The sequence below is a fragment of the Athene cunicularia genome, assembly GCF_003259725.1.
Source record: "Athene cunicularia isolate RWA chromosome 3 unlocalized genomic scaffold, athCun1 chr3_part1, whole genome shotgun sequence".
Classification (NCBI taxonomy): Eukaryota; Metazoa; Chordata; class Aves; order Strigiformes; family Strigidae; genus Athene; species Athene cunicularia.
This window is the reverse complement of record NW_020799097.1, coordinates 85,671,961-85,689,775: the sequence shown is the minus strand read 5'-3', so window position 1 is coordinate 85,689,775 and position 17,815 is coordinate 85,671,961. Positions and strand designations below refer to the sequence as shown.

The following is a 17,815-nucleotide window of genomic DNA, read 5'->3' as shown; positions in this document are numbered from 1 at the left end:
CCCCCCCCCTTACAGCACTGGATGAATAATACCAATTTGATCAATAAAACAATTACATTGATCTTGTCCACTAGTTAAAACAACAGCATTTCAACAAAACAAACCTCTCTCAATTCCATAGTAATTCACTAATAACACAGTAGATGTCACTAAATATCAAGGAAATAATTTAGGTCAATATCGGTTGACTGTACACAGTAGCTAGGGTTAACACAAGCATTAGATCAAAACTGGTTTTATCATTATTTATATAGCACCAAAAGCTTCCTGTAGGTAGCATCAGGCAGAACTCTCATCTTCAAAGAGTTCTGTTAGCTAATCAGTTCTTGCACTGAACTCATCTGAGGCAAAAGAGTTGTTGGTAAGCATTTTAAGTATTCTCTCCAGAGTAGCTCAGAAATGTGATATGAAAAATATCCTCCATATCATAAATGCCTTTGAAAATTCTACCATTCAATTTCTATCACCTAGCTGTGAAAGTACATCAGAATGTAAATGATGGCCTAAGAATGCAACTCATCCTACAGCCTTGATGAGAATTTAAGAACTCAAATACAGGGAGTTCATGTTACTGCACAGAATGTCGCACAGAGCAATCCTTTTCAATCCACAACACCATGTAAATATGTGATAAAGAACTTATGAAAACTAATTAACATTTGAAGTAGATCTGAATACTGAAAAGTTCTCGTTTCTTGATGAATTTACCTGTGTTTTTTCTAAATTGGCCTCTTCTGCCATTTGTACAGCTTGTTTAACTTGCTCACAAGCATTAGATTCTCTTTGATGCATCTCTTTCATGTTTTGTCTCAGCGAAACAAGTGCATCCATCAAGTCATCTCTTTCTCTGCATATAAAGATAAAACCAGATATTTTTTCTACATCTTTTCTCAAGAGAAAAAAACCCAAACCAACAGGTATATCAAATATAAAATGTTAACAGATAAAAGACATAAGGGTGGTAAGTGAAGCAAGACTAAAACCAGAATGGATTGAAAAACAGCATACTGCTAGCTTGGTAGATATTAAAAATATCATTTGCTTGATGACCAGTCCTTCACTTGAGAAGGATGGATCATTAGGGAAACTGCCAGTAATGACAGCAGAGCTCAAGTTACAAATATATTGAAGCTGAGCAATATTCTGTTGGCATTACTAAATGGGGATCCATGCTAAAAACCAAGCAACCAACCAAACAAACAACAAAAAAGCCATGTTTTTTCATGGAAGAAAAGATTAAAACGATATGAAACCATGGTGTCATTAAATGTAAAATAGGGAGCAAAACATAAAAGGAAGGATTAGGTTCAAATTCAAGTAATTCAAATCACAAAGTATACAAAATGAAAATCAATAGCTCTTTGCTGCAAACTGGAACTAAACAGTAAAACTTCTGAATTCTACATCCCCTCTGAACTTTTGTTAAGAAACTGAGATCTATACCAAATGATGAAGCACAGTTGGTAAAACTGTAATATTTAACTTCACCTTTTAATTATTTTGATGTGTTGAAAGCTTTTAAATTAAGAATATAATTGTCTGTATTTCAGGTGCAATTAGAGATTCTGGCTGAAATTTTTTTTTTTTTTTTTTTTTTTTTTTTCATGTTGTGTGGAATGGTAACACAGTTGTATTTGCCAGAGAACTAAGTCATGTTTTGAATTTCTGTTTCAACAAGATTTGGACAAAGTCCCTTTGAAAATCCCTACTGAAATATTTTTGTTTCCATAAGCTGCATCACAGGAAGATGTAGCTTTCACATTTTGTTAAAACTCCAACTGAAATAATAGTTTAAGAAAGATAAATAGGTCATCTCATTTTTTTTTCAAACTGCACTATAATACGAGATGACAAAAATGTACTGATTTACAGCTTGTTATTTATTATTACAAATAAGTAATTTTCTTATGAAAATACTTTTGACACATGACTTTTCAGCAACAGAGAGCTTTCCCAGAGAACTCTTGGATTTGACAATAGAAAAATCTATAAATCCTGGAAACAGCCATCTAATGCATAGAGATAATATCCATTTGACAGACTGTATGTACTACGTCCCTTCTAACTTCTTGCTTCTAATCAACCCACGAACTCATGTCCAGAAGACTCATTCTAAAACTTCAGAAATCCTAAGAAGTTTCAGATAACTGACAATAAGTAGGTGTCTGCTTAATAAACTTGGAGAAAGCTGCAGTATCCTATCATTATTACTAGCAAGTAGAAAGGGAGAGATTTTTGAAGATGATTGACCAGCATAATTTCTTAAGAAAAAAACATTTTAATGCTGTTGGGATTTCTGAATTATATATATTATATTCAGCCTGTATAGCTGGTTTTTAAAAATAATTTAAATAAAAGCTACATTTTAAAAAAGCCTGCAGCAAAGAATTTTCATCCAAAGGAATTTTTTTCCCCTGACTTATTGTAGTTAGGGAGGAGCAATGCATCCTATCCCAAACACCCGTCCTACTAAGCAAATTCAAGGGGAAAAAAAAATGTATTACACTGCTGATGTATCCTAAAAGTTCCCCAAAGTTCTAGTGGAGCTAGAAAGACTTCAAACTGCAGAAAGATATGGAACTTTTTCAGGAAATAATCAAAATACACAGTCTTCTACAATATCTGTTTTGGCAGAGTGAAGGGTTTGTTTGTACAAAAAGCGCAGGAAAAAGACTATCAACAGTCTGATTATCTGGACAGCCCAAGGTATCATAATTACAAGATAATGATTAACATTCTTTCCCAGTTGAAATAAGGAGCAAAACTACCATGGACTTCAAAGTGGCTGGGACCTACACTCCTATTCTGCTATTGATTTTAGAATTATAACTACAACTTGGGAGTCCATTGTTCCAAAAGTGCACATCTCTCCATGAATGCAACCCAACATATTGACACTTATATGGTTTAATGTAAGCAACTGTACTTTCAACAAGAAAGTAAATACTCCCCCAACATACTTTGTCACCCTCTCAATGGTCTGCATGTGAACATTAGAATGAGTCTGTGCAAGAACTGCCTCGTGTTGCGCACATTTCAGACACAGACCACCAACCCGGATAGAATTTGTGGCTGAAACAAGTGACTTCTGGTGTTTTAGCCTTCCTTCCAAATCTCTGCATGTATTCTGAGATTCTGAAAGGTCTTTTCTAGAAAAAAGAAATAAAAAATATTATCTGTGCAATCAAACATTTCTACAACTTATAAATATAAGCAATATATATTTACAGATGTCATCTACAAAGAACTGTAATGAACCTACAAATCCCTGTAATGAATATTAGCATACATATTTCGGTAGGGTAAGGAAGGCTTTAACAGAAAAATAATAGATAAATGGTCCAATCAAAATTATTAGTAGACAAAACAAAATTATATTAGTTTGTTCCTTCCTACTGTAGTATCAGAAAACAGTGAAGTTGCACAGAAATTATTACATAAAACTTGTAGGCTTCCACCTTGTCTGAAAAAGAGTAAAAGAAACACTATCAGCTGTGCAAATATTTCAATATCCTATTTAACTTTTTTTTCTGGTGTTCTTACTAATAATACCACTAACTTCACATTTCTTCTCTACTCTCAAATTAACTGCAAAGTTACAATATAATTCCCCTATGCTCCCTAGACAAAATCCAGATGTATTGAGCACATTCACTCTGATCCAGCAATACACACAAACTTGAGGTCAACCACGTCTCCACAAAAACAGGTTAAGTTTTTCACTCGTCTTCAAAATTTTTACCAGGTGCTCTGAAGAATTTTCTCCAGAATTTCCAAGCATCTGTCAGGCCAGGAAGATCTTAAGTGGTAGGAATGCTGACATCAGGAAGTTCCAGACAAACGCACACTGTGCACATATAGATCAATTTGACAAATTGTGCAATGAATCCAAATTTTGGTTTGTTATGCAGGCCATCTGGGCAGCATACACATAGTAAGTCTGACACATTCTGGTTGCATTGGATTTACTGTGCACATGATATATACACTGCATGCATGCTTATTTCCATCTGGGAAATCTTCTGTGCACTTTTTCCAATTTTAGTAGTTGCTCTATTAAATATAATCCACTATTTGCTCTGCATATATCCTTAAGACAGTCATGGTACAACAGACCTATTGTTGGGAAATCTTAGAGAAATCAGTGAGTCCTATGTAAATTCATGCTCAAAGTTACAAACAAGGATAGTCCCACTGAAAGCAATACAATTTCTCAGTTTAATCAAAATTTAGCAAATACTCAAGAGCATTGCAGAACTTACAGTTTGAAAGATCATGTCCCTTAGGAAAATCAAGAGGTCAAATAAGGTACTTGTGGAAATTTTCAGCCTATTTAAGCCTCCAATATTTATTTCTCAGTATATATAACATTTCAAGCCAAATGGGGAATAATAAAAAAAAGAAATTAAAATTGGATTACACAGCCAAAATTTAAGATCCCCCTTTACTGTCACTAGCACAATTGGCTTTGCATGTTTAAGATTTAACCACTGCAGAGGGCATATTTAAACTTGTCTCCCTATCAGTAACTCTTTCTACACACACACACACACACACACACACACACACACAGAAGTTTAGAGTTTTCAGATATATGAAACCACAATTGATTTAGAGAAAAACGTAATTAAACAGATTCAGCAGCAGTATCATGAATGCAAGTGTACAGGGGAAAGTTTACTCCTAAAAAACAGATCCTAAAGTGTTTGCCTATACTTCTGTTTTCTCCATAATTTGCTACCTATTCAAACCTTCAATAATTTGAGTACATGAAGACTTATTTTCAAATATTTTTGAGTTTAAAGATATGCAGGTTACATGACTAGAAACACTGCCTGCATGCTTCAAACCTATGTTTTCCTGCTCCAGAATCATTATGTGGCCTAAACTAGTACAATGCTTGAGATTTTTAAAACTTGCAATATAAAATATTAGTAGAATAAAGCTAATCATGGAAGAGCTCACACAAGTTAAAATTTTAACAACTTTTTTTTTTTATTGATCTACCTTAAAAGATGTGATGTTTCTTTAAAGTTGTAATTTCTATAAATACAATAATTCATTCGAATTTATAAAATTTATATATTGCTACATTTATATTTGAGAAAAAATCACATAAAACCAGCTTTCAGGGACACTTGGAGAACACAATATTTAGACATTGAGGCATTCTCTTACTTAAATTCAAATTAAGAGCAGTTCATGTTGTTATGAAGTGATAATTAATTAACAATAATTTAAAAAAAAATAATTCACTTTACCTTAAAGATTGTATTTGAGCATCAAGGATATTGACTTTTTCTTGATAAAGAAGTTTTAGTTTCTCCTTTAGAAAAGATGGGAGAAAAGAAGTGTCTTTTGCTTTATTCATAATATTGTCTTGACAATAAATCTAGCCACATTCATACTTTTCCCCTGAAGATATAAACCTGCTCAAAAACTAGTGTCAGAGAAATCTAAATATTTTACACTTGTGAAAGTCTACAAAAGGAACAACTTTCCCATTTCCTTATATCTACACATCTTGCCAGATCTTCATATGGTAAAGTGCTTCAGCTCCAACTGCATCCCTCTACAATGATTTACACAAATTGATCATCTTGTCTCGAGTTTGCTCTTACTCTCCCACAAGTCAGCAGAAATAGAAGAGGAATTCTGAAGAATTTCAAGTAGACAGGCTATTTATAATACAGTGAGTTACTCTTATTACTTGCTGAAGAACTAGGTATATACATCAAGCGTACCAGTCTTAAATACAATGGTGATAACAAACCAGATAAAGAAACAGAAATTTAGCTCACTATTATGCTTAGAAAGAAGTCACAATCAATATTATTCTCTTGTTTTAAATAGGGCAGATGAAGTAAAAGTGCAATTATTGTAAAAAATAGCTTTCCAACAACTGCAGACATTAGGAATCACTGAAGAGGTTTTCAGTTCTAGATGATGCACAAACCCACAAAAATATATTTTACTAGGAAAAACTTAATAAATACATACAATTATCTTGAAGAATAAAATTACCTTTTAAATTCCACAGCACATGGATTAAAAAAAGTAAAAAAATTCAATTAACCATGTTTTTACATGAAGAAAGCAATGCCACTCCATTAATTTAGAGTAAAAAAGTTAAGAATATCTTCCCAAACTAAAAATACAGGATAGTTACAACATCATTTCTGAATCACTAGGGCTCCTCTGTATCTATAAAAGCACGAAACGTGTAATTCAGCTTAGGGAAAACAGCCTTTACAAAGCTACTTTTGTACCTTACTGAGCTTGTGCTGTTCCAAATGCAGAAAGACTCATTGCAAGAGTTTGCATGGAGGGCTACCTAAATTACACCAGCTAGTTCCCACCTGCTTGTGTGTTGTGTTACTGCTAAGAATCTCCAAAGTACAGTGGAGCCGCTGTACTGGACATTGTCACTGACAGGACATTCTTCAAATGACTTCTCTGGGAAGTCAACATCTGCAGATACAACCTGTTATCTGTGTCCAACTGGGTAATAATATTAATTAGAGTATAATGAGAAGATGAGGTTTGAGAGAATAAAATTTGACCTCAGATTAAAGTTCAGTCAATCACAACTCCTCATGTATATCTGTTACAAAATTAATCATCAGAACTTCAGCAACAACAAAAGCACTGAAAGGTTTTGCAAAGCTATGATTCTGAAAAGAAAGTTAATACCAACCAGTTCTACAGGCCATTTTCCCACTTCTGCAACAGCTGCTGTAACAAAAGCCTGATCTTTGTTATGTGCTGGTGATGACGTGACAGGCTGATGCATGATACAGTCATTACTACCTACAGGCCAGGAGTTCTGAGTATTTGCCTAAAATAAAAGTATTAATGCTTCAGTTATAATTATGTAGGCTGTTTTTTTAAAACAAATGTTAATAAGTACTGAATCTTATAGTTTTTATTACAGTAGAATATAAGGACCAATAAACAAGTTAATTAGGTTAGCAACCTATGATATTTATGATAATTACAAACTCTCATCAAATTTTGACTAAAATTCAGTTTGCGGATAACCATTTATCTAGCCTTCCTTAAAAAGAATCAGGTCCCTGAACACTGATTAAAACAACAGAAAGAATAAAAACTTACTGAGGCATCTAGAAGAGTTTGTTCTCTCAGCATATGTTCCGCAGTTAAGAATTTCAGTTTCTGATGGAGTTCCTCATTTTCAAGTACAACTACTTGTACTCTATCTTTCATCCCAGACAATTCCTCCTAGAGGATACAGGAACTGCATGTATAAGGCTCCCTGAAACAACTATCAACATTTAAATACATCTAGAGACCAGAAGTCTAGATAAATATTCTCAACTATTTCAACCCTTTTAGAGAGAATAAGAACTCAGAAGAAAGATTTTTTATTTTTGTAGCTTGAATTTCCCTAGAACTTCTTAAAAAAACAAATGTTTATTTGTATTTGTGACAGCACATAAAAATATCTTTGAAGGCCCTTAAGCACTACACAGGCACCAAGACGCATGGTAAGGCTCAGTATCTACTGAACTACATTTGGCTCAGTTTTGGTCATTACAACAATCAATCTCAAAACTAAGTGTAAGCTGTTTTAAAAGCAATTCTCCATATTTAGGGGACCAGAGTTTTAGTAGGTGAAATATATGAAATACCTTGCAAAACTTCACTTCTGCTTCTAAATGGTTAATGTACTGTGACTGATCATTTATTATAGGAATGAGATCAGAAAAGGCTGGTAAGTCTCCAGTGGCATCTTCTGGGAGTTTCTGAAGGAAGTAAAGAATAGCATGTGTTATTTTCTGGTTTTCCATTTACTGTAATAAGATGTTGTTTGCACATAGAATACTATACACACTTAATAAAAAGTCATCAAGTATGAGATCATGAGGAGAGGAGAAACAGTCAGAACATAAATTCCTCAATACAAAAAGTAAATATGTCACTTCTGTCGAAACATACAGCTGCTTGATTAAGCATATCTATAAAGCAGGATTAAATCATACCCACAAACTTATTTGTAAACAAAATTCATACTGCTATTTAAAGTGTATCATCCATTTTAAACAAACATAAGGGGGTATTTTCTTCTCTGTGAAATTAATACAAAAATCCCTTGAATTTCAATGAGTTATGGGTGTGCAAAGACAACTCCTCTAAATGTTCATTAACAATTGCTGCAGAAACACAATGTCTGCAATTTTAATACCTCCATAGAAACACAGGAAAATGTGTAATAGATATGATGTTTATCAAAGAACTTTAATAGTATTTTAAAAGAAAATTCCAAAAAACCTTTCCAAAGACCCTATAAATAGGTAAAATTTTTGACAGCCTCACAAATAACTAGTTAAAGAAGGTAATGAAGGGAATCGTTGCCCATTCAAGATAAACAATTACATCTCTGCCTTGCTGAGCAAGATTTAAACAGGGGTTAAACTTTTTACAAAATGTGAAAAACACAATTGCTCTAACTTTATAGCATTTACTCTTAAGAATACAGTACAGTTAAAGAATGTAAATAAATACTACTAAAATGCCCTTAAAATCATAAATTAAATAATTTCCTGAAAACTACAGCCTCTCTTTGATCCTATTAGCAACAAACAGTTCGTGTCAATCTAATAAGGACTTATTTAGAGCATAACAAATATTTTTTCTAGTATAAGAATTTATTTAGTTCTAATGAAATATAAAAATCTTTAAAATCATTTTAATGGAGCAACAGTACTAAGAATAAATATGTTAGTCTGCAATGAAACTGCATTTGAATAACCACAAAAATATTTAATGGAGTGTCTACTCTGAAATTTAAATAAATCAGCTACTATGAGATCCTCACTCATTCTCTTTATGTATTTCAATATTGCTTTGCTACCTTATTTTGATATCACACTATTGCAAATTTCATCCACTGAAAGAAATAAGTACAGTCTAATGCTAGTAGACACATATGAACTATTTTAATTCCTAAACCTAAAAGAAAGTATATCAATGCAAGCCTTTTTCAATGTTTTGAAGTTTTTTTAAATAATTAAGACAACCAAACTGCGACATGTCTCTAAGGAGAAGATATATCCTCTTATAGAAAAGACGTCTGCATTTTTCACCAATTTACTGAACAGTTTTACTCACATCTATAAAAGGTTAAATCTCCCTTGTTTGTATTCTTTCCTGGTAAGATACAAAATTCACACAGAGTTGTTAATGGGGTCCTCTCAAAGGAACAATAGTACATTTCTAGCATTAGTTCAATATTCTGGATGAAAACAAGCATCTTTATGATGATCCCTAGCTAGTTTTGAAACTGATACAATTCTAACATCTGTGATCTCGGGTCAGAAACACTCCTTTTTGTGCAAATATATTCCACAATATGCTTCTCAAATATACTTAAAGTCTTAAAGATCATAGAACTAATTTTCAGGACCTAACTGAACAGTTGTACACCTAAATCTCCTTAATCTCCTGAAAGATTCATAAACCTACATCTTTGTCTATAATATGATTTTTTGAAACAATCACCATTCACAAAATCCAAAGCTACTAATTGCTACTAATTGCTATTACATCCACTAGTTATCTTATCTATAGGTTTTGACAATAACTGAATTTTTTTTCCTCAACAAGGTATTAAGATTCTCTGTCCAACCTTTAAAGATAAAATCTACTAACCAGGGTGAGGAGAAGGTTTCTAGCAAAAAAAGCCTTCCTGTCAAATTACACACAATGTAAGTATTTGCCATATTAAAGGGAGATGACTCTTGAGAAATCTGGAACTACGACTGCAGAGAAAAATGGAGGGTTTTGCAGAACCATCCAGAAAAACATCTAGAGAAGAGACTGAATTTGCAATGTATTCCACCTGCCTCAGTGCATGTAAGTTCCATGTTCTATTGACTCAGAATTCACCTTGCTTTAGAGTCTGTTAATCTCAACTACTTTATAAAATTTTAAAAAATTTAAAAATATAATACAGAGTGAATAATATTTGTAATTCGTTGTTCTGTTCCTCTGTCTCCTATTCATCCTTCCCTCTTTTCTGAAAGTGTAATAGACACCTTGCGGCTGAGACCTTCAGCTTCCTCACTGAAAAGATTACACCACAGCTGTGTTTGAAAAATGTGAAAAACTCCACTTCTATTCAAATTACTTTTCACTGAAAGACAGTGCTAATGTTTAACCTGAGAAACTTGAGAAATATTGGTATAATATATACAAAAGTGCAAAATAGTTTTACTGAAAGAAAAATAATATATAATACAATATATTTTCCCAACAGAAAAAGAACAGTGGATTTCTTAACACAACTTATTAACTCACAGCACTGCCACTGGGATATTTCTTTATTTAGAAGCCTCTGTGTGCCATTTCATGGGGTGAATACCTGGTAGATCGTTTGTGATCTATTTTTACCTTTTTTTACTACATACTTGTTATCAATTAATTATAAAATAATTTGGGAATTGTGATTAATTTTAACATGTTATAGGGTGAAAGAACAAAGGTTGGGAAGGCATATATTTAAAGTAGGCCAAATATTAAAATCAGAACTGAAAGACACATCTGATCAGTATGAATTACCAAATGTTTATGCCTGAGTCTCAGAAATGCTATTCACATTTGCATTCTTAATATTGAAAAGCTTACCATATAAACACAAGGATTTAAACAATACAAATGCTTGGCAGTTTTAGAGGCCAGTATTCTACATGGTGACAAATAGCTTTGCCAACATCCCAAATAATTTGGCCCACCTTGTACTTTTCCAGAAAGCCTCAAATTCCAAACCTCTAAACACCAGAATTAGAGACATTCCTGCTAGCAGTCTGTAAACTGTAATCTGCTGCCCTGTAAACTGGCAAGAAACAATGAGAATCGGTCACAGGAACTCCAGCTATAAGAACAGTGTCAGGAAGCCAGGCTGGATGCAGTTAGGTCTGCCAAGAGCTGGCTTGTAGAACTGCAGTTGTATGAAGCAATCTTGCTGATCCTTGACCTCAGGTGATGAGGTAGAGAGCAAAAGGAAAATCTCTGCCCAACCATCTGGGTGTAATAAAAAAAAAAGACGTATGCGTTTGATGTCTCTTACAACTTTTATCAGTGAGCAAGATATGGGAATTTTGTTAAGACAATGTTATTTATACATATGAAATGTAAAATTTACTAAACAGTATAGCTTCTGTGAAATATTTCATTTACCTATAGACACATGCAGTCATCAGGTATTTTAGCATAATTCAAAGCAAAAGGTTAAGGTTACTCATAATCTAAGCTTGTTTTCCTTGATCTTTGGGGAATCTGATTCTTGTTATACAAGAAGCATTTTTGCAGTGTCCAGCAAACCATCAGACAAGATCGTATTTTATAAGGGTTTGGGGGTTTTTGGTGTGTGCACTTTTGTACTTCCACATTTTTTGAGCTTTACAAATTGAGCTGTCTTCAAAACACAATCATATCCTGGTTAGCAAGCAGATGGAGAACAGTTGAAAAGGAGAGCAAGGCCACCACTTCACAGAATCCCTCTCATTGGAAACATCCAAGAGGAAAAATTGGGACAATGCCCTATCAATACAGTAAATTCCCACCTGTTTATTCCTCCATCCTTTAATTCACTCCCTGAAAGCACTATCATATGTTTCTTAGAAAAACTATCAATTTTCTGAATTTTTCCGCTCTACTAGAAGTTCTCCAATACAAGTAGAAAAATTTGTCAAAGATAGATTAAAAGATGCTTCCTCTCCCCTCCAAAGGCTAAATACAAATTGATACCGATTCATGTCATGTAAAGATCAACCCACGATGCACCGTTCCCTTGAGCTACAAAACACTAATTCTATCCTGCACCATTATGAGGCAAAGGTACCTGGCAGGACAATCAGACTCACAGATTTTAGAAAACTCAGAAAAGTTGAACTTTAAATAGTTTCTCAGTGTCAGAACAGTAGAGCTAGGGTCATGACACAGGCTCAAAGCAAAACAGCAAGAATATAGGCCTTTGATTGTTCTGCTGCTACCTCAGCTTTGACAGCAAAGAACTGTTTGTCTTGCTTAGTATAAGCCAAAAAGAGTCAGTGGAAGCCACCAAAAGATAAAACTGGAACAGTGCCTTTGAATTATTTTCCTATAGGGATACTAGTATCTAGTAGTTGCTCTGTAACTGAACTGTGCATTGCATGTATACTTGGTGCAGTTCTGCTGCAAGAAGGATAAATCTGAGAAGCCCATCTAAGTATGTAAACTAACTTTGACAGAGACCACTGCATTTTGGCAGAGCTACAACACCTGTTGTTACATGAATATCTCTAATCCTCTAAATAAAGAACATAGTTTCAGCATAAAAAGGCCTTTGAGAATACTAAAGTACAATCAATGGAAAACAGAGGCTGCTTTTACAGAAATTTGTCCATATAGTTCATCCCAACTGTTTCCAAAACATAAATGATGAACTTTTGGTGGAAAGTAAAAGATGAGAAAGCTGAAAGCATTGTGGACTGCAACCCACACTGCATGGTTAACAAAAGAGAACTCTAAATCCTGTATTATAGATTTCTTTTTCTTCTGCTATAGTCATAACATACCAATTCTGGCCATAGCCTCGAGACTCTCCTATATTTCAAAATTAAAAAAAAATATTTGGTCATTGTTTTTCTTCCTGGATACTAGAAAATTGATCTCATCATGCACGACATTGATTCAAACAACACAAAAAATCCAAGAAAAAACATACAGAGAACGACATCTTCCTCCTTGACAGAGAGACTTCACTTTCCGTTCTTTCTTGATGTTGCAATAAAATTTTAAGTTGATTAACTAGGAAGAGATACAAATATTATAAACAATTTTTTTTTCACTGAAATTAGTATAATTTCTAACAATTTTTAAACTTATTGCTTTCAGCATAATCTTACCTGCATGACTGTGCTGCTGTTCCTGCTGGTTCTGACAGTGCCCACTGTCAACATTGTACCTGTTGACAGAGGACTGGTCAAATCCAACTTCATCCTCACCCTTTGCAAACTGTCTTTCCTCCAAGGCGTATTTCAGTTGACAGATGCTTTCACTAGCATGCTCTAAAAAAAAACCCCCACATCATTAGCCACAATAAACAACATTAAAGAAAGTATCTACTGACTGTTATTTTAAATTTGCAAAAGAATGGGAGAAATAAAAGCATTCAGCATCTGTCTAGCTTTACTATTAGATCTAAATTCAGGCTCAGGAAGCAATTACCTAATGCAAACAGTCAAACTAACTACTGTATGTCACAATTTGCAGAAGAAATATTTACTACATTTTCAAAGAAGCAGCTATAAATAGCATCTTAGCCTGTCAATACATTAAGTCTGCAGCAGCACAAGTAATAATATACTTGACCCTAAAATATTTCCTGGCATACACAGCCTTGATACTTTTCAATGAACCTGAAGCTCATGCTCTTTTCCATACACTGTGCAGGACTGGGCACCAAAGCCAGTATTTTTGAATTCTAATAATGCAATAATGCTACCACACATGGTAAGGCAATGCATAGCTGTGGCAGGAGCACACCCACCCCCACCAGGGGCTTAGGGCTTTTACCATGGCCACCGCCAGCTCTTTCACACCCTTACTTTCTCACCTGTGTCAGCACACCATGGTTGCTGTCATGTACACAACCTGGCTGGGTACAGGCCATCATACACCACCTGCACCCCATGATGGGAAAATGGAGGTGGGACTCCTGGTCGACAGATGAGGCCCTCAGCCAACAAAATGCCTCAGTCGAGAGGTTTGTAGAACGCCGACCATTTATGATCACAGTTTAGAGCCAACCAGGCTATAAAACAGTGACCCCACTGGAGACCCCTTGGAGTGGTGCTCCTCAGAGCAGAGGGCCTGCAATCAGAAGCCCTCCCCTGGGACTGGGACATGACCCAAGGAAACTTCCCAGGATTGAATGCCCTCACCTTCCCCTTGGTAAGTGAATACTTCTGCATATCTTTGAGTGAGCCCTAAACCCCTCTGGGTGAGTTTGTACATCTTCTGGGTACCCTTGACTGAGAGGCTTCCCCTTCAAGTGAGTGAGTGTGTGCACACTTTGGAGCCATCATTCTTATGTGCTATCCCTCAGTGTTGCTATATAGTAATAACTTACCCAGCTCATACACTGAACCTAGAGTTTCATAAAGGTTATTGGTTACCACTGTTGTCTTGCTGGTTTTGGCTGCTTGGATTTGGTTACAAACTAAAGTTTGTTCAAGTTTATTTTCTGTGTGAAGACACTTTGGTCTACCTCCATAACAGCAACACAACTAAAAAAATATCTGAGTAAATGAAGCAAAAACTCAGCAAACTGAGTCAGCATAAAGCAGTGATTAAATAAAGACCAATGGCTTCAGCTCCAGCTCTGGGGTCCCCAGGCATAAGGACATGGACCTGCTTAAGTGGGTCCAGAGGAGGCCACAAAGATGATAAGGGGGCTGGAGCATGTCCCTTATGAGGACAGGCTGAGAGAGTTGGGGTTGTTCAGCCTGGAGAAGGTTCCAGGGAGACCTTACAGCAGCCTCCCAGTACTTAAAGGGTGCCTACAGGGAAGGTGGGGAGGGACTCTTTATCAGGGAGAGTAGTGATCGGATGAGGGGTAATGGTTTTAAACTGACAGAGGGTAGATTTAGATTAGAAATAAGGAAGAAATTTTTTACTGTGAGGGTGGTGAGACACTGGAACAGGTTGCCCAGAGAGGCTGCAGATGCTCCCCCTGGCAGTTTTCAAGGGCAGGTTGGATGGAGCTTTGAGTAACCTGGTCTAGTGGAAGGTGTCCCTGACCATGCCAGGAGGGTTGGAACTAGATGATCTTGAAGATCCCTTCCAACCCAAGCTATTCCATGATTCTATGGCTTCTGAACAAGTGTGAAAAATAAATAACAACACTCATCATTCTGGGTAAAAAAAAAAAACAAACAACAACAACAAAAAAACCCACCACACCACCAAAAAACCCACCAGAAAACCTCTCTTTCCAGATAAATACAAATATTTTTATGAAGCCTTTCAAGAACTAATTGACTTACTGGAGGGTGATACAGTAATGGTCTTTTCTCATTTTCAATATTTTTTCTCTTCTATTCCTTTTTAATTTTTTTTTTATTTGATTCAGCTCACTTCATAAAAATCAAAAACTTTCCAATCACAAATGACATATCTCTCTGATACAGTTGAACAGCTCCAATATGCCAGAAGAGAAACTTGAGAGAATTGCAGCTGAGAGATGACAACTGGATTGGGAATCAATATGGGCTTGGTTTTAGACAACAATAATTCTAGTTCACACCATAGGACCTCAGGCAACTCACTTATTACTTCTTTCTTTCAATTGCCAATGTACAAATAGAGATGAGGATTTAATTTCTCTTCTCTTTAAGCAATGTATATTACTAACTAGAAAAGACAGAGTAGTAACCCAAGTAGTATGGATTTATGCAATGTTCAACAAAGTAGGATCTCTCGGTTCTACCATAAGACCAAGTGAACCAAGAAAATGGCCCCTAGATCAGCCACAGAGCATACATGCTTGGTGAGACAGGCCTCCATCACGATTCACAGCCACTTTATCCGGAGTATAAGACAACATGTTTATTTTACATTTCTCCAAAGTAATGCCACAGTCATTTGTAACTACCAGTCAAAAATACCCTGAAAAGTTTTAATTGTTAACCGTTATTAATAATTTAAATCAAAACAAAACTCCACACTCTCAAAACTTTTCTTGACTTTCAGAAACCTAAAATCATAGCTATTTTATTCATTTAGCCCTGAACTCTTTGGAGAGTTAATCTTTCCTAGGACTACTGCATATGAAACATTTAGGTATAAATGAACAGGAATTTCACTTGTGAGACAAGGCTTATAAGGTAACATCTTTTATTGGATAAACTGCTACAACTAGAAAAATGGCAAGCTTTCCAACATTTATTTTTACATGTTTGTAATCTGTAAATTTATATGATGCATAAATAACTGAAAATATTTTTTTTCTCATAGCCAAAATAAGATGAAAAAAAAAATCAGCACAGGTAAGCATTTGCTAGGTAGAATTCAGAAGATGTGCCTCAGAGTATAATGCTGCTGGTTACAAATGTTAAGAGCTCCTTACTTCCAAATGGAAAGGGGAATAGCAGTTCAAGTCAAAGAACAAATTCTAGATATGTATTTCTGCCTTCACTTTATCTATCTTTTGCAAGTTCACATCATCTTGACTGAAGTTGGGAAATCAACTTTTTTTCTCCACTGTAATGGTTTTCACAGTCCTTTTCAGTCTTTTTCTCTGCTTGGTTATAGCTTATAAAATATAAATACCACCACCACCCTCCCCCAGCATTATATTTAAGAACATGGTTCTCTGTTCAGTATGCCAGCCATCACTCACTTCTGAGCAATGCTAGTTTTTAACAAAAACCTGACCCATTTCTGACCTATTAATCTTCTCCCAGCACTTACTCTTAATGCCCAGTCATCTTAAAACTCACATTATCTCTTTTGATTTTCAGGTACTCTATCCTTTAATAAAGTTCATGTAAAAGAAGACATAAAAAGCACATTTTAAATATTAATATTTAAATTCTTATAATAAACCCAGATACAATTCACAAGGCAATGATTCAAAAAACAGGGGTTTAGGTCAAATATTTCTCTATTGGCATACTTAAGCTATTCATCCATTCTTGAGCATTGCAACATACTGTGAGGGTGGGAGAGCTAATTGAGAAATGGTAGAAGTATTTCACTGTTGCAGTGGCTTAAATATTTAGTAAACTATGTTGCAACTAGTTGTTGCCAAGAGGTGTTCAATGTCCGTTAAGTTATTATGTGGTGTGTCATCTGATAGCAATAAAATTCCTTCATTTCCTCATTCACTGTCAGAGAACCCCAGAGTATCAATGTTTGCTCCATAGCCAGCAAAGAACACATGAAAATCAAAAATGCCTGTACTCAGTTTTTCCCAGAACTTCTCTCTCTTTGCAGTATTACAGCTTCTGAACATAAGTACTTTATCCTCAAAGACAATATAGATCTTCTTACACTATGTCCTTTTCTTCCATAACTATACTGGGCAGAAGTAATGAAACACGTTAAAATCATGATCAATGGCACACTGATACCTACTTTTCTTGACTACACTTTGCTGCCTCTGGATAACATCACTACATTTTTGAAAGTTTCATCACATATTTGCCAAAGTTTATTAAAAGCTTGCCAATTTCCAAATTATGAAAGTTGCTGCCATAAACAAAATACTCATCATTGGGAAACTAGGAGTCAGGAGTTTCTGACAGTCTGTCTTTACCTTCACTAGTCACTGAAGAGCTAAGATCTACTTCAGTAAGAGTTGAACTGGATGTGTAAAAGGGACTAAGTACATACAACCTATTTTTCCTAAATAGGGGACATAATTTTGGGCACGAGGATAAAAGAGACACATTACCAAGTGGAAAGATTACAGTTGTTTCTGCCAATGTAAACATACTATTTTAAAATATAAAAGCAGTAGTTAAGAACCTCTGTGGATGTAAACTACTGGACACCAAGGTTCTCTTCACTCAAAGACAACATGATAATTTTTTAATGAATCTAGAAATCATTAATTTTTTAAATGCTCACACATTCAACCTAACTTTTTCAGCCAGGCTATTCCTATAATAGTGCACCGTATAGAAATGGCATCAGTAAAAACATACTGCAGAAAAATGCTTGCATGAAGTACTGTGATTTGCACATTTAAAATCCAATCATCATTGACTCCACAAATAAATCTTATCATATATTTCTGTTATATGAT

General features: G+C 35.0%; 1 protein-coding gene across 1 annotated transcript in view; it reads right to left on the bottom strand.

Annotated features, from left to right (window-relative positions):
* Positions 1-15,610, bottom strand: part of SDCCAG8 (serologically defined colon cancer antigen 8) — a 108,853-nt gene extending 93,243 nt beyond the window's left edge. Inside the window, exons 1-10 of the mRNA XM_026844588.1 lie at positions 15,547-15,610; positions 14,135-14,272; positions 12,909-13,070; positions 12,728-12,810; positions 7,653-7,766; positions 7,117-7,242; positions 6,698-6,838; positions 5,262-5,326; positions 2,961-3,149; positions 709-847 (exon numbers count right to left, since the gene is read on the bottom strand). Of these exons, the coding sequence (XP_026700389.1) occupies positions 709-847; positions 2,961-3,149; positions 5,262-5,326; positions 6,698-6,838; positions 7,117-7,242; positions 7,653-7,766; positions 12,728-12,810; positions 12,909-13,070; positions 14,135-14,272; positions 15,547-15,610 (1,221 nt within the window). The remainder of the gene's footprint in view (positions 1-708; positions 848-2,960; positions 3,150-5,261; positions 5,327-6,697; positions 6,839-7,116; positions 7,243-7,652; positions 7,767-12,727; positions 12,811-12,908; positions 13,071-14,134; positions 14,273-15,546) is intronic.
* Positions 15,611-17,815: the final 2,205 nt, after the last annotated feature.